The 18,030-nt window shown below is 44.1% G+C and overlaps 1 protein-coding gene across 3 annotated transcripts; it reads right to left on the bottom strand.

Moving 5' to 3' along the window:
- Positions 1 to 144: 144 nt before the first annotated feature.
- On the bottom strand, positions 145 to 17,975 carry LOC105187242 (uncharacterized). Of its 3 annotated transcripts, XM_011147947.3 has the most exons (8): positions 17,624 to 17,975; positions 17,385 to 17,538; positions 15,980 to 16,368; positions 9,847 to 15,446; positions 8,717 to 9,578; positions 8,101 to 8,475; positions 5,412 to 7,286; positions 145 to 5,243 (listed from the first exon to the last, which is right to left on the bottom strand). In XM_011147947.3, the coding sequence occupies exons 3-8, from the start codon at positions 16,281 to 16,283 to the stop codon at positions 4,993 to 4,995; spliced, it is 9,267 nt and encodes a 3,088-aa protein (XP_011146249.1). In that variant the 5' UTR covers positions 16,284 to 16,368; positions 17,385 to 17,538; positions 17,624 to 17,975; the 3' UTR covers positions 145 to 4,992. The 3 variants fall into 3 exon arrangements, with proteins under 3 accessions (XP_011146249.1, XP_025153989.1, XP_011146241.1); XM_025298204.1 differs by having other exon boundaries at positions 17,385 to 17,975; XM_011147939.3 differs by lacking the exons at positions 17,385 to 17,538; positions 17,624 to 17,975 and having other exon boundaries at positions 15,980 to 16,379.
- Between the last annotated feature and the right edge of the window lie 55 nt (positions 17,976 to 18,030).

The following is an 18,030-nucleotide window of genomic DNA, read 5'->3' as shown; positions in this document are numbered from 1 at the left end:
ATATTTTTAATCGCTCGCTTCAGGAAATCACATACATTAATACCTTATAATAAAACATCACGAAATAAAATACATAAGTCATTTACGAAACGACGTTATAAATTTTCACTTATTCGCTTCAACAACAAAGAAAACAGGTCTGTGTAATTTATCGAATACTTTTATTAATGAATTACTTTATCTCGTCTCGTACACCATAGCGCGGTTTATAGAAAAATTACAATGACAAGGAAGAAACTTGCAAACCGCAGAAAAAAAATTACGATATGAGCGCGATTATTCCTTTTTGATGGCAAATTTATCATAACTTTTCAATAAACCCAGCTTGCGTGTAACATATATTTAGCCATCTTAATGTGTACAGACGAAGGGAGTATGTCCCGAAAATACGGACCTATGAGTTAAATACAATTTTTTGGTCATATTTAAAACGAATACTGTATAAAAACAAGTATATATAGGCTCTCTCATTTTGCTCTTCCCCCTTCTCTCTCTCTTTCTTTCTCTCTATATTTTTCTCTCTTTCTCTCATCCTCGTTTTACGTAACAGTAACATGATCGAGACAATATTCATCAGTGTAAACAATTTATTTTACATAATGGCAATACTCTGACATCGAAAGAAAGCAATAATAATGGCTAATGTATAATAATAAATAAAGTATGAAATGTAAATAATGGATATTTACAAGTATGTAAATGGCAAAGAAGCTATAACAGAGATGAAATAATTATTTTCACAAATATGTGAACTATTCGTTCTGAAAGCCGCGTAAGTCAATCTTATAAATCTGATTAAAGCATGTATATTAATCTACATTTGTTTGCAAATTTGTCAATTCAAATTCTAAAATAATATTATTACTCGTTGTATTATTTCCATTATTGTTATTACATTTATCGTCAAATATGAAAATCCAGTATTATCGAATGTTCCATGCGACTCATATCTGATAAGTGATAATGCTAATAAGATACAAATATGCAATATATTATCATAATAGAGTCGAATGTAATTTTTATAAAATTCGCAAAGAAAACTGGAGAGTAAAAGTTTACCGCATCCAGCACTGTGAATGCGGTCATACATTAGATATACAAATATACAATCCACGATTTTTTCTCAAATTTAATTTATTATCAACATTAAACAACTTAAGATATACTGAAACGATTTAATCATCAAAGTAATTCATATTTCGGCGCTTTCTTCCTTTATTTCAGGCAAATTACAGATCCCAGTTTAATAAGTATTAATAAAAACCAATTTATCAAACTGGAACCTGCAAGTTGTCTGACAAATGGAGAAATATACCAAAAAATGACAATAATCATTTTGAATCGTTTCGATATGTCTTGATCACGAATGATTAAATTACAAAAAAATAGTGGATTATTTATTTTTTCGTATGTCTAATGATTTTCGGCTTATGATAACGTCAGAATCATATTAAATGGAAACAAAATATATGCATACAAACAGCTGCACTTGATGCTAAACATCAAAACTATAAATTATCGTCGTGGCTTCACCGACTGAACTCTCAGAACGAACGGCTCTCATTCTGCGCGCATGATTTTCTTTTTTGCGGCGGGCTCGTTTCTGTCGCCTGTTCGCAATCGAATTGCACAACTTACTCGTACGTTGCGCTAACGTAATACCTGTACACTTAGAACCTACGAAACGTGTGGCCGCAACGCGTTTTCCACAGTAAACGTCGCGTCCGCTCGCGCGGCGAAGAGGCGACGGAGGCCCGCCGCGAAGACATAATATATACTAATTAATATATCCGGCATGAACGCTTATCTTTCATTAGAGTAATTCGTCTATCGCAGAGGTATTCAACCTGGAGTACCCTCGGAAGAAATGCGCGTCGAAACACGTTCGCCTTCTAGCTGGAGGAAAAAAGAAAAAGAAAAAAACTAGCGGTACAAAATTCTAAAAAAAAACATTTGCATACTTAGAGCAGTAGTTTTGAGACGGATAGTTTTGAGACGGATAGTTTTGAGACTTGAAGATGGATATCTCCGAAGGAACGAATATTAATACGTGAGAAAATATTCTTGAAAATATTCGGATCAATGTGCATACTTTCAAGATGATGACTCTGGCGGGAAGTGAAATGTCGAAGAAATACAAATACGCGTGAAGATTCGGAAAAAAATTTACACAGCGAGAGAGATTGCCCTCTCTCAAGTTATTCGCAATAAAATATATATTAAAAATGTACAAAATATAGTCCTATAAAAAATCCTTCGCAAACTGCTGAAGTGCATGCTGCTAATGTATCCACACGCGAGAGCGTAAATGTAACAGCGACAAAAAGTATTTTTAAAGAGAGCGGAGGAAGGTCTAAATAATATGAATACTCAGCGTCATCATGCTGAGGAGGAAGGGGTTGAATACCACTGGTCTATAATATCTTCAGGGAGCACCATGATAGACCCGTGCGCGCCTCTGTGTCCCACTTGGAAAAATGGATTAGCCATCTCGTGCCCGATTGACTTACACTAACGTAAATGCAACAATTTCGACCGAGCGTCGCGAAGGGCAGGGCTCGAGGAGATTCCTCCCCCAGGGCCACTTCTTCGCGTTTCCCGCGAAATCAAGGTCGGCAGCGACATCGATTCCGGACAAGAGCGTACAGTGCGAATTCGACACGAGATTATTAATAAAATATCACAGTTCCGAGTCTGAAGAGTCGCTCTCTGAAAATCATGGCTCTCCCTACGTTCCCGTTATGCTACGTGTCCGAGATAGTGATTCTTGATTTTTTTTTCTTTTTCTTTAATCGTAAGACATCCTATTTAACAACAATCCTACGCTCTACTCAGTAAGATTAGCTATTTTTTCGGAAACCGTAACGTTTAATAATAATACGTAGTCCATATACAACTCGCTAGGGATGCTGTAGACTGTGTTTACTGGCTGCTAAATGTTCCAGGTGAATACTGTATGTATGTTACGTGTGTTAAATGGTATGGAAAAAGGTTCAAGATGACACGTAGACACGCGACTTGAACTCACGCCGTCGGTCTCGCCGCGTCAAGAAAAAGAGAAGAGACGATGATACGCGTTTCTAAAAATCAAATTGACGGAAGAGTGATGCATAATGCAAACCGACGTAATTCCTCGCAATGTAACGGTTTCGTTCTGAAATCACTGTTCCGGGAGTTACTGTTCAATCATGACTGCCAGATCTTGATTCGAATGATGAATCTGCTCAACCATGCTCTTATTGAAAGATTTCAATCTTACTGGAAGATTTCAATAAGATGATGGAAAGAAAAGAAACAAAGTTACCGTTTAAAAAAAAACTATAAATTATGTTTCAGTTTCAGTGACTGCAGTTCCATCGGATCAAAATTAAAGTTGTACAAAAGCTTTTATCAACATCTCTATTTATATCTCTATAAATAAAACAGAGACAGAGAGAGGGAAAGAGTCCGAGACAACACAAGACTTCAAGAAAACTGGTTCTCAGAACGAAACCATTGAATCGCCAAGAGTCACGGCGTAACAGTCGAATATATCGCTATGATATATAAAGTACATCATATGGTAGAAGAGAAGAAAGCATTTCGCTGAACAGTAGATTCTAATACAGGTCATGCACGTAGGTACTTCAACAAACATCTGCGTTTTATAGTATAGCATCAATAATGTCAGTGTGGTCTATACAGCTTGCAAGTATCCATTACTCTTCCTGTATCGTCCGAGGGGAATCAGTCGAGTAATCTCAAATTTATTAAAATCGTTAAAAGTTTTCTTATAGAAATTTTCTATATCATGCTGATAAATGAAGACTTTGAGACAGCAACATGAGCTAGAAAAGTGAGAGAACACTTTCAAAAAGAAAATATTTACAAATAATGTACTGAACAGAAGGATAATGTTACTTGATATGATCTTTATTGATATTGATTCATATGATCCTCCGTAAATGAATCTTCAATTAATTCCCTATTATGTCATTTATAAAACATCGTCATTGATTGATCGTGTAACAACACTCGCAAAAAAAAAAGAAAAAAAGAAGAGAGAATTCAGTCTCGTACGATTTTTTCTCTTAGCCATGTTATTGTCTCTAACTCTTTAAGTACGGATTTACGAATTAGAGACGCGCGCGTCATTGGCTATAATCGTCAATCATTGTTAAAGAATTTCGTTTCGCTAGAGTGACCCTCCCCCTCTTCACTACATGGACTATATAAAAATGAGCGGAGTGACGTGTAAACTAGCTCGAAGTGATAAATGATAGTATACAGCGTTCCTCTCCCTTCGATCACTCAAATGGTACAATTTACTCCTCATTCAATCTTGCCAGTCATACGCAGTCAGCAACATATCATTTCGTACGTTAAAGAAACTACCGTTACCCGCTACGGTGAATGCCGTTGGAGAGGCAAAGTGATAACCTGGCAAAAGACATCGCGCAAGTACAAAAAGTAGAAAAAGTCTCGAGAAAAACGCAATTAATCGGTCGTAACGTTGAGAAACGTATTTCAATCTAAATCGCAGCGTAGCCTAAACGCTCGTAAAAGAATCTCTTGTCGCACAAAGTCATCGAGGAGACTCATGAGACTGGAGGATCAAACAAAGGAGTGACTTGTACCGCTTGTAACGGGTAGATCCTCGGTGAAGTTAACTAGTGAACAAACGCATCGCAAGAACATCGCATTGACAGTCGAGTGATTAAAGTATTCTGAACATTTCAACAAATTGCACGGTTCAATGTTGACGATCGCGTTCACGCTCGCGCTCGCCCTCTGACGCATAATCGGTATCGCAAAGTACTCGAACACATCGCGAGTACACCGCGATCGAATCTCTTAATATTTCAATATTTGTGACTAAATATTTACATCGATGCGTTTTACAGCTTCAGTCTATTAAGCTTCGGAACCGCGACGGTAACCGTCTCCGAGTCTTCGCGACGGCTCTTCTTTCGCTTCGCGACTATTAAGATTACCCTTAATCCTGTCACTTCCCTACTGTGCGGGTGGTTGAGGCTCGCTGGACATGTTGGGATTCGGATACGGCGATAGGAAGGAATAGTTGGGATACGGCGGCGGAGGATGCGGGAACGGCGGGTAGTAATTGGGAGGATGCGAGGAGGGAGGGGCGTATCCTCTGTGCATGTAAGGATCCGTCGGGGGTGGCGGACCGTGAAACGCCGAGTACATGCGAGCGTAATCCGTATTGTAGCTTGGTCCACCGTATGCCGGATATCCGGGTGCTCCTACAAAATTATATCATTGTTAATATTCGAACGAACGACCCCATACTCATCTTAAACAACATCGACGTCTCTTTCTTGAGTCAAAAGCGAGGAAAAATTGAAAAGTATCGGCGAATTAAGCCTGATGTATTTAACATTTAAAACGAACGTTCTTTGTCCGAGACTCACCAGCTGGCGGATAAGCTGCGGAGGAACCAGGCGCCGGTGGATAGTGTTGAGAGTACGGATCATACGGGCCCGGCGGATACGGCCCTGGATAACGTGTGCTGGTAGGGTGGCTAAATGCAGTAGGTATATGCGTAGTCTCGTCCCTACTTGAAGTCGCCGTGGTGATCGTCACCGAGTTGTCCGTGCTCTTCGACTCCGCGGAGCTGCTCGTTAGCGTTTTGGCAGTAATGCTCGATACTTGAGAGTAAGCGGTAGGCACGTTCATCACACCCCTCTCGTCCATAGGCTTTCCTAGGTCCGGCGGAGGCTTCGTCGTGTCTACTGGCAGTCTGCTGCTAGGATTCGCCGTATGCGGCGGCACGCCAGGGAAGTAAGTGCCGTAGGGATTAGACAGCGAACGGGATCGCGGATCGCTGTAGTCGTAATATCTCGGATACTGCGCGTAGGGGTATCCTTGAGGGACGCTCGGTGGGTCGCTCTGAATCATGTTGTCTCGCACGCTCGTCGGTTCGACGCTCTTCGGGGAGGTGATGTTATTAGTGCTAGTGCACACGGAGCTGGTGACGACCGATGACGCAACGACGGGCGAATCTGCGATGCTCTTAGGTGTTTCCGGGCCTCTCACGGGCGCGGATGGTATCGGCATACTCGACGGCAACGGCATGCCAGACGGCAACGGCATACTCGTTGGTACCGGCATGCTCGTTGGCGGCACCGGCATACTTGTTGGCACCGGCATACTCGTTGGTACCGCCATACTCGTTGGTACCGGTATACTCGTCGGTACCGACATGCTAGTTGGTACCGGCATACTCGAAGGTACCGGCATACTCGACGGTACCGACATATTCGACGGCACCGGAATGCTCGATGGTATCGACATACTCGATGGTAATGATATACTCGACGGCATCGTCATGCTCGACGGCATCGACATACTTGATGGTATCGATATGCTCGATGGTATCGATATGCTCGATGGTATCGACATACTCGACGGTACTGACATGTTTGACGGTACTTGTATGCTCGATGGTACTGGCATACCAGGTGGTATCGGCATATTGGACGGTACCGATATGCTGGAGGATATCACTTGTGGCGTCAACAGAGGCGGTATCGGTCCAGGAGTGGTTGCGTGAGTCTGCGTGGAGGCCTGCGGTGTCACTTGCTGCGGTTCCTCAATGATGATTTCATCATTGGAGGTGTCCCGCTTGTCTGTCTGGCTATGGAAAGATCGACTGTAGTTCGATAGCGTAGAGTCCGGCTTGGATAGTTCTTTCTCTGGCGGTGAACATTGTTTATCAGCAGTTGATGGTAATTCCGACTCAACCTGATCATGTTGCGTCTGAACTCCTTGCGCCAACGAAACAGTATCTGACGAGTAAACCTGAGTGCCTTCCTCAGAAGATTTCGGCAAGGACGAGTCGGTATCCGAATTCGTGGTTCGTGTGTGATTAGAGGGACTGAACTCGGTGTTGGAGCTCACTTCGGCCACCACATCCTCTAATCTAACTTCTTCAACTCGTTGTTCGGTTCTCACTTGACCATCAGATGAATTGGAATTTTCTCCGAGTGTGGAATGATCCACTGGTTCTTGCTTGACTTTGGGTAACCTCGACAAAGATACCTGGTTGGTTATATTAACATGATTCATGTAAGGTTTAGCAGTCGCTGTGGCAACAGGCTTAGGTCTCTTGGAAATTTCCTTATCGCCGAACGGTTTGTAGCCTGGGCCAGGTGATGGTTTATTAAGAGGACGGCCAGTGGTTTGATTACTCGAGGATGATTTTGGTATTATTGAAATAGCAGAGTTGTTTCGCAAAGGGAAGCCAACCTCGGGCTTCGAATTCCTCTGTATCATCGAGGAAACGCCTGCAAAATATGGAACACGAATTTAGAAATGAAACTGATGATCAAATAATATAAGAAGTAAGGACAGTAAAAACCGATGAAGAATCAAATTTGCACGTTTTTATAATATGCCATATATGTAGATATAAATTGTTTTATTATCGGGACATTTTCACTATGTATGTAACGCAGTCATTCTCAGCCGGAATTGATATAAATTATAAATTATTCCTGGTTATGAGCAACAGAGTAAGCCACATAACGCGTACAATAAGGAGTTTCATTTTAAGTTGAAGTTGACGGACATACAAATAATATTTATGAAGAATCCTCAAAAAAAACTACTATGATAACACATACAGTGGAAATTATAAAATTAACATTGATTGTACCATGATATAACACGCCGCAATAATAAAAAAAAGATTAACTGACAATGGAGATACTTTGCATGCCCGGGAACAATTCTAAATGAAAACAATCAAGTTGAACAAAGTGATATCAAATAAATGATTAAATAAAACTACATCAAAATCGCAATATATATATATATATATATTATATGTAAAACCTATTATAAGAATAAGAAGAAAATTCGAAAAGAAAGAAAATATCAGACAAGTACCGTTTACATATCTATTACATTACATTGTTCGATCCAATACCGGACAATAAATATTATGTAACAATATCTTCTTATGTATTAAGACCATCAGCAATCGACTTTTATAACCCTTTATTTTTGTTTTGTTTGATTTTAATTGAAGACTCAATTTGAAATTCAACACTTTCAAAGGATGAAACAGAAATAATTATCAACGATATATCAGCTCACCTTTCTTCGGCTCCTCTTCCCGCTTCTGTTGATTCAATTTAAGCGCAGTGCGAATTGCTATAATCTTGCCAGATTCGAGCTGCATGTAAATGCCCTTCGGACTCTTCAGCACCATTACTCGTTGACCCGCCTTCAAAACGATGCTTCCTTTATCCGGAGAGTTGGTTGGAATAACGACATCTAAAGGTAACGTCATTTCTTGCGCGCTCATTCCTTGCCTCTGCCATACCTCCGCCGGAATCCATCTGCTTCCGGTTACACCTCGTGTTCCTAAACCTTCAGCACCTCGTTGCTGCATGGGTCTTACAGATGCAACAGGTTTAGGCGTGGTACCTCCATCACCACCGCGAATCGCCCTGATTTGTAATCCACCTGCTAAGAAAAATTATCACGATTATTTTGTTATTCAACTACAATTCTATTTGTAATTTTGATTGATCGAATATATTATAAAGTATGAGAAGTGATAATTTATATTGCTTTACTATGTTACCAATATCAGTACCGTTCAAGTTTTAGGTCTATATACATTTTTATTTACGTAATTATCACTATCAGCATTAAGTCAGTCTTTTTTATTTCTAAATAAAAACCCTGCACAAGATGTAAATCATACCTCGCGTAGCTGTATTCCCTGGAACATAATTATAACTCGGCCTCGAACAATTAGCTGCCATTTTTTCAAGCTCATAGCCGCGACGAGCCAATCTTTTTTCAGCTTGGCTGAGTTTTTTGTCTTTCCGATCCACGAGCAAGCTCTCATGATGAAACGGTTGTTTGGTCAGCAACGAAGAATGACGTTCTAGCACACAGTGCATAACTTCATCCGTGTAGCTATCCTTGGTCTGTGAGAAGTCTTGCACTTGGCTGTCCTCTTCCCACTCCCACGATAACGCCGTCGCTTCTTTCAACGAAAGATGCGCGTCCGGATTGCACTGATCGACAACACGATCTGCCATGCCTTGTTTACTGATCTGTCTGTCATATATTTTCCTTTCTAGGCAGTTGTCTGTAACTAAGCGATAAACGAAACATGGCTTCTGCTGGCCGTATCTATACACCCTGCACACGGCTTGCGTGTCATGACACGGGTTCCAGGAAGCGTCAAATACGATCGCGCGATTTGCGCCCACGAGATTAATACCCAACGAACCAGCTCGCGTTGAAACCAAGAATAAATGAATCTTCGGATTACTGTTGAACTCGTTAATCAGCTTTTCTCGTTCTAACGCGCTGGTACTACCGTCCAGTCTGTAATAATTCACGTTCTTGATCCAGTCGTCAGTCTGTCCGTCCGGATATTTTAAGCTATTTCGCGCCAGAAAGTCCTCTATGAGATTCAATGTAAACAGCGACTGCGAGAACGCGAGTACGCGATCCCCTAGTCTGATAGCTTCCTCGAGGATGCAGAAGAAAAGTGTCATTTTCCCAGACGCGTCTATCAAACCAGGTACATAATTCTTCATCAACTCTGTCGCCTGCAGCAAAAGTAAATGTTACCATTACCACCGTTACCATTCAAGCATAAAATAAAAATGTATGATTAATTCCTCAAATGAAATTGAATAAAGATCAAAACAAAATTTACATTTCATTCACTTTATATTCTCTCATTTTATACAATTTCGTATATAATTTATAATCTTATTTTTCCCGTCATATTTCATATTGGTGTAAAAAATGTTGATATAATCGAGGAAAATATATCCCAGCCAAAAATAATTGATATTAACAGCATTGACATACCCAATCGTATGGAATTCCAGGATCCTCTTTGCCACAGGGAGAACTCTTGCAATCTTTCTCCTCGTCCTTCGTGAGAATCTCATCGTCAGATTTTTCCTCTTTATCCTTCTCCAACTGCTCCTCCTTCTCCCTCTCGTCCTCCTTCGACAACTCAGTCTGATTCAAACGAGGACTGTGCGCCGAATTGATCGCCTGCACGGATCGCGGTATCGGAGTCGCCGAAGTCTGGCGATTCGGTTCCGCGTTGTAGCCGGGCGTACCGGTGAGATTGCTCTGATGCATCGGCTGGCTCTGCACGCCGATGCTGGATGTCATGTCTTTGTTGCTCTTGTCGCACGGCGCGACGCTCGGAGGATGAGGGCCGGCCTGCTGCGAGCCCTTGGGCTCGTCCGGCCGTTGATTTATGTCCGAGCCGTGGCCGGTCGCGTAATCAGCGTATGACTGATTCGGATAGTTTTGCGGTGGGAAGTAGTTGTTCTGATAACGATTCACGCCGGGATTCATCTGCTCGCGATAATACGAGTCGTTGCACTGCTGATCCGATCTGAACACCTGGGGATAATTGCGCTGCCAGTACGGATCGTCCGTAGTCTTCATCTGGCCGACCGCCGGATTCTGGTGCGACGATCCGTCGGACGAGTAATTCGGCATTACGGGGTTCTGCGCCTGGGGCTGGCCGGCGGTGTAATTGCTACCGGTGTTGTTGGCGGTGCTCGCGCCTGGACGATCGCCCCCTGAGAATTCATTCGTCGCCGGAGTGTAGCTCTGCGTCTGTTGCGACACCGTGTTCTCCTGCCTGGAGTATAACTGATCGTTCTGACCCAGTGAAGGATTCGCTTGCTGTTGGCTCGGTGGATACGTCATCGGTTGATTCTGGCCGACCTGCGTCTGTTGCGTGGCACCGTAACGATGAGCCTGTGGAGTCTGTGGCATCGTGCCTGTTCCCGGATGATTCGAAGGATAAGCCGGATGAGTCTGATTAGACGGCGGTGCCGTCTGAGCTTGTTGATTCTGCTGGGGATATGGCGATCCTTGACTGGAAGCTACAGGTGTGGGCACTGACATATGACCGTAACCGTGGACCGCATTCTGCGGGTTTGACGGCGGACCTTGTTGATCCGTGGGATACCTGTGCGTCTGACTCTGTGCGTTCACGTTCTGCGCAGGCTGGTTGGCCGGGTAGTTGGGCTGGTTCTGCGCTACGTTCATCTGACCTTGCGGCGCCGGGGTGTACCCGCGCATCGGACCTTGCGGCATGGGAGTCTGGCTCGGCTGATTCGGCTGCATATAACCGTGCGACTGAGTCTGCGGCATCGGAGCCGGCTGCTGATTGAACGCGTGCGGAGTTTGCGATGTGGTTGGATTCACTTGCGTCGGATAAGCGTGCGATTGGGTCTGAAGAGGTACGCCTTGCGGTTGTTGGCCGGTGTAAGACGAGTGCGACTGACTCTGCAACGTCAGATTCGGATTCTGCTGGTTCGGCGAGAAACCGCGGTTCTGACCGGGCGACGGGTTCTGTGTTTGCTGCTGCGGCGGCGGCGGTGGCATGTAACCAGTGGCCTGGGACTGTGCCGCCGGAGGTTGACCCTGCTGAGGCGCCGGGTATCCCGCCATCGTCGAGTTCTGCAACGATTGAGTGTCGTTGCGAGGATATATCGAGTTGTTCTGAGGTGCTGGTGTCGGTGTGTAATTTTGATTTTGATTCGCGCTGTACGATGAATAATCCGGCATCGGCACGTTCGCCGACTGGTTCGGCATCTGCGACTGAAAAGACGGCTGGTTGGGAACTTGAGGATAATTGCTAGGCCCTTGATTTAAATTCGGCGTATAGTTACGCTGCTGATCTTGATAAGGGTAGCCTTGCCGTGGGAACATTCCGGACGTCTCATAATTGCCTCCCTGACCCTGATCCGACCTGAAGTCCGAGCCGGTCGACGTACCGGAGTATCTTTGGGGATGATTCGCAGACTGCTCGTTCGACTGCATGTAGTTCTGCGACTGATTGGCGTATCCTTGCGAAGTGTTGTAGCCCGAAGTCTGAGCGTACGACTGAAACGATTGATTGCCGTACCTTTGCTGTCCCTGGTTATTATAGAACTCCCCGTGATTGTATTCCCCGTGATTGCTGTCGTTTCTATAGTATGTATTCTGCTCGTTCGGACGATAGTTCTGATAACCATGAGAAGGGTAAGACCCCTGCGTCATGGAATTGGAATATCCGGAGTTGGAGACCGGCATCGGATAGTTGGTATAATTGTTCTGTTTCGGAGTGTTGTGCGCGCTCTCCGGCTCGACGTTGTCGGTACTAGACGACGAAGAAGCGTTTGGTTGCACACTGGCCGCGGGCTTGTTCTTTATCGTCGTGCTAGCTTTCTTGCTCTTCTTCGACTCTCCCTTCGGCTGGCGCGCTTTGGACCTTTTACCACCTGCGGCGGCTTTCTCTCCGATCGTCTCTTCTAGGTCTAAGTCATCCTCCTCGTTTGCTTGCCGCTTGCGGAGGAAATAGTACAAGATGTCTGGATGGTTCCAGATCTTGCAGCACACAGCGAAAGCTTTGAGCGGATTCGGTACAGCGCGTGTCTTCACTACTTGATTCATAAATGTGTCATACAATTGCCGCTGGTGAGAGGTCATACGAACGAGGAGAATGTATTCTTCCTTGCGTGGTAAGGACACCTGCAGTACCGAATGCGACCTTCTCTGCACGAAACCCTCCAGCAAAGCGTGCAAAACATGAGCGCGATACCTCATCAGGCGAATATCCTGCGGCGTGGAATCGATACACTGGCCGTTCTGGATTGGCCGCTCAAACATGTTGCAGAATTCGCTCTTGGTTCCTAGATAATTGGGTCGTACAAAGTCTACCATACACCAGTATTCCAACAAATTGTTCTGCAACGGATAACCAGTTAGAACGATTCTACGTTTCGTGCGCATCTGCTTCAACGCCATGCTAATACTGGCGTGAGAATTCTTGATCCGGTGGCCTTCATCGCAGATCACCAGGTCCGGCCCGGGAGTCACCAGGGCCGAATGCATCTCGTCGAGCAAACCCTTGTTCTTGTCCTCCTCTTCTACGTCAACAGTGTCCTTGAAGGGCTGACCGCGCTTTCGTTTCGCTTTATTCGGTTTCTTTAAAGACAGCTGTCTGTACAGTTCGTATCCTATCAGCAACACGCCGCCCGTCGCTTGCCATTCCTGTATCACTTTTGCTCTCGCCGTCATGGTCTTGTGTGAGTCGTTCAGGATATGCAAGCCGAAATGCCTCGGGCGTAACTCCATGCCAATGGGAGTGTCTACGCAGAATGGTGTCTTCACCTTCTCCACCTCCTTCTTTTCTTCCGTCATCTCCTCCTTCACCGTCGTTGTCGACGTACCTTCTTCTTTCTTGATCGTTTCCTCTGGTTCTTTCTTCACGTTCACTTCTGCATTCGGAATCGGTGGCCCATGTATGATCTCCTTCTTTGGTTCTTCCAAGTGTTCTTGATTATTAGTTTGGCTGCCGTAGCTCGCGAAAGTGCCGGTGGAGACACTGTTGTAAGTGGGATACATCGGGCCAGGGTGGTGATGAGCAGTCATGCCCGGATACATCGCTGCGACGGGGTTCCGATTCTCCATGTCGGGGTACATGGGAGGCTGAGGTCGACTATCCATCACGCCGGGATACATAACACCGGCAGCTTGACTTTCCATGCCATACTTGGGCACAGCCGCCGCCATGTTGGGTCCAGGTGGCATACCATGACAATTCACATCCGCCGGCTTCATCGGGTCGGGAGGAAAAGGATTGGGAAGTGGATTCGGAGCTGCACCGTATAATGTGCTCTGTGGCATCTCACTCTGATGATAACCCGGCGGTATATGTGCGTGCGGCTCTGCCATACTCTTGTTCATCATGGCAGCGGCCGGGTCCGGCATCCCGTAACCTGGCATCATACCGCGCGGCTCGTAGCCGTGATGTACGTACGGATTGTCCGTCGGCATAACGTTCATCGGCTGCTGCTGTGGCACCGCAGCTGATTCCTGACCGAAGCGATGCGCGGATTCCGTGCTAATCGGTCGCGACATATTGGATATGTCGCTTTGATTACCACATTGTTCCTCCTTCACTTCGTGCTTCACGTCCATTCCGGGTTCCATCTTCACGTTCGTCGCTTTCGATTGCTTCTCAGCAGTAGTTGCGGGGTCCTCATAGGGCAGCCACATGTTGAACTCCGCCAGCCAGTTCTGCAGAGTATTTATGGGCATGATGCAGAGCACAGTTTTAGCAGAAGTGCATCGAAAAAAAATGTCGCAGAAGCTGGCGACTTGTAGGGTCTTGCCCAGACCCATGCTATGGGCGAGGATGCAGCCGAAGCCGGAGCTAGTCTTATATCGTTCTATGCTTTCAACGATGTTATCAAAAAGGAAACGAATGCCACCAATCTGATGTGGCTTAATAATACGAGCTACCTGCGGCGCCAGAAACACGTCAGGCTCGGTCTCAGGGTGGCCCACATTGATCAATACCCTACCGTGCTCGTCTGGAATGTTATAGCGGTCATTGGTGTGCATACCGGAGTTAGATGGGTCATCCTCAGTGTCAGTCTCCTCTTCGCCGCTGGGGTCACTCAGAACTATACAGTCGTCATCCGAGCTTTCGCTCGAACTGGATATCGTCACCACGTCTTTGCCCTTGGGAAGTTTCTGGTACTTGGGCCCACCGGACATCTTTCGCGCAACGTGCATCTGCTTTTCGCGCAACGTCTCCTCAGTCTCTATGTCCGACATTTCGGAATCGGAATAGTACTCCGTACGGTCCATTGGCTCTTTCTTGGGTACTACTGGTGATATGCTCACAGATGGTGTCATCATACGAATCCTTTGCTGCAACATATTTGGAGCACCAGAACGGCTTGGCACCCGCGAGATGGAAGTCTGCGTACTTTGGTAGCCACCTCTGCCTTTTTGCCAACGCATTCCGTCCATCGATCTTCTTTGCAACTGGCCCGCTTGCATGCTGCCGATCTGAGAAGTCTGTGACACACCGGTCCCGATACCAGAGTTCACTTTCAGCAACACGGTGTTTGGCAGGCGAACCTGCGTAGACGATGTCGATGACGAGGAAGAGGACTGAGAGAGCGTCGTGGTGCCAACTTGATTTTGCTTGCCCTGCAGAAGACTGATGACACGTGTCTGTGACTTGTTGTTCTGACGGTTGATCGCAATTTGACGTTGCACTTCGCGGATAATTCTTTGTTGCTCCTGCACCCGTCTGAGACGCTCCATCTCTTGCCGCTGAGCAGACAGTGTAGCTTCGTCCAATTGCGTCTCGTCCATTACTTCGCGAATGTTTCGCCGCATGTTGGCCAGTTTCTTCTCGGCCTTCATCTCGCATTCCGATGTAGAGCCGTCGTTACCATCATCTTTTTTCGTTTTCTTCTTCGTCGAATCGGAATGTTCAGAATCAGCTTGTCTCTTACCATCGCCGTCTTCTCCGCCGGAGTGACCCTCCCCCTTCTCGTTTTCGTTGTCCATGCTTTCTTCATCTTCTGAATCTTTTGATATCGGTTTCCCTAGTAGATCAGCTTCGGTCACCTCTTGACCTTCTATAGGTGCTCCTTTTGGTAATAAAAAATAAAATTATTAAAATACAATGACAATGCGATGGAAATCATTATATTGTTCATATTCAAATATAACTATTATATCACAAATTACTATGATAAAGAATTGTTATAAAAGAATATTTAAATTTCATAATAATGAAACTTACAAAATGGATATCATGTGTCAAAAATTCTTTTAACAATAACATAATTTTATAATACATTTTCAAAACGCTCAATTATTTTCTAAAATCCATCATAAGATTCAAATTGATATCAATAAATACAGTTGGATGAATTAGATTTTAGAACAGATAAAGTAAAACTTAAATTAGAATTAAACTGAAATAAGAATGTTTGTCTTATTAATCTAATGCAGTCTAATCCTTAGAAGTACAAATTTTATCGTCAAAAGTTATTAAGAATAATTAAAAGATAAATTCGTCATTACAGAGACTCCAATGTAATAAAATTTCATCACAATATTTTGCATAAAATTCAATGTATTCCGTGTAAAATTCTATTATCAAATTTTTGACGCTCACCTTCTAGTGGTAATGTGTCTAAGATATTAACTGGCTCCTCATCATCATCTTCCTGAGAGGGATGATGTTGCTGCCTCTCTGATTCTACCCTCATACCAATCTGTGAGTCGATCGTTTCGTCGAGATCCATGTCGTCACCCGAGCCTTCGGAACGTATTTCTTCAATCTCCTCCGATTGCAGAACGTCAAGTTTCTTCTCGTGCTCTCCGTCTGTTGTCTCGCCGCTCGATTCATCCGAACTCTCGTCATTAGTCGCTTGCGGTTCCACGTTCATGTTCGCACTGGTCGCAGTCTCACTCGTCATGATCGTTTCGCCGGGATTAGGACCACCGCGAGGTGTCACGCGTTCAATTGTGACGTCTCCGATGCGTGTCAGAAAGCTGTCCAGACTATTAGACATGGTGTGCACCGTCCATTAAGTCACAACCGCGTTTAACTTATCGATATCTTACAGCATATCAGGGAATGTTTTGACACTTCTTAAACACAACACTAACAATCTACTCGCTTAGCACTTACATTGCTTAATTGCCATTCTACATTCCTCTCCTGCAATAACACGTGGATTCTTTGTATTTGTTATTTCGTCAAATATGTTAGTCAAAATTCATTCATTATTTGTCGACAAGAAGAAAAATGAGATGACATTAAGTCAATATAAAACATATAAAGTTCTTACAAACATATAAAAGTGAGATATGCTAATACTACCGACACGTGCTGACACGTGAAAGAATGAAGATGATGAAAGATATGTTCAAATTTCATATAATATTATTGGTATAAAAAAAGTATTAACAATTGAAATTGATATATGACCTGAAATTGATATATAGCTGAATCATTAAGAAAATAATAGTGAACTTGTGTCGACAAATTACTAAGAGACTAAAAGTCCTTGGCAATATATTCAATGGCTCTCTTTTAATGTATATTCATTTATATTCATAAGCAAAGTGTGACATATACCAGCAAAATATTTCAGACTATCTCAACTCATACAAAATGAAATATTCATCAGTTTATACAATTATTTAGTTTATCCTTCATCTATCTTATCCAGCATATCTTTTGAAAATAATCTGCTCAGTGTTGCGTCATATTAAAGTAGTCTCACCAAAAAGGAGCAAGGTCTCATATATATGTAATTGTTATTTCATATAATATCTTCCAATATTTTTTAAAATATTTCTATATACAAGAGTAACGCCATGACTAGCTCGCAAGATTTCCTCATATGTATAAAAATGAAATCAAACACCTGCTAATAGCACCTATATCATACATTAGATCATAAAGGAGAGAAAATACAAAGGAGATTTGCCAGGCGTAACTCTCGCTGAACTTTTCTTGCGATCAATTGTATTTGTTCTGCATAAAGATATAATACAAAATACACACTCACATTTGCTTCCTGTGAATGACTTGACTATCCTGTTGAACAGAGATCAGCCTAAATGTAGTCTAGCCTCGTACATGTGAGTCAAGTAACCAGGACGTCCTTCTGAGAAAGGTTGGATACACATGTTGCTCAGAATGATCCAAATCGACAATGATAGCTATTAAACGTAAAATACAATATCGCACAGAAGAGGATATGAGCACCAGGGTACAACGGATAGGCCAGAATGTTTGTTTACACACCGACACCACCACCCCTGTCTCTTTCTTTCTTTCGCTCACTCACTCTCTCTTTCTCCCTCTTTCTTCTTCCACATATACCGTCGTTACGGACGATAACGTTGCGTCCCGGCGTTCTCTCTTCTCGCTCACGATCACGCGCGCGCGACGGACGCCATGGCCGGACAGTCTTGGATCTCACGTCTGGTTTCGCGATCACCGTGACGAGCGACGTCGCGGTGCCGTCTCTCACGTTCGGCGAGCTACGCGACAGCTCGGCCGGATTGTTTCTGCCATGTCAAGCAGCACGAGGAGGAGTCCTCGTCCGCGCTTATATATCCTCCAACACCGCGTCCCTGCGCTCCGTACCGCACCGCACTGCACCGTACCGTACCGTAACGTAACGTAATGTAACGTAATGTAACGTACCA

Source organism: Harpegnathos saltator, unplaced genomic scaffold (assembly GCF_003227715.2).
Source record: "Harpegnathos saltator strain DR-91 unplaced genomic scaffold, Hsal_v8.6 scaffold210, whole genome shotgun sequence".
NCBI classification, from domain to species: Eukaryota; Metazoa; Arthropoda; class Insecta; order Hymenoptera; family Formicidae; genus Harpegnathos; species Harpegnathos saltator.
Note: the sequence above shows the minus strand (reverse complement) of the source record. Positions and strands in the feature narration are given on the sequence as shown.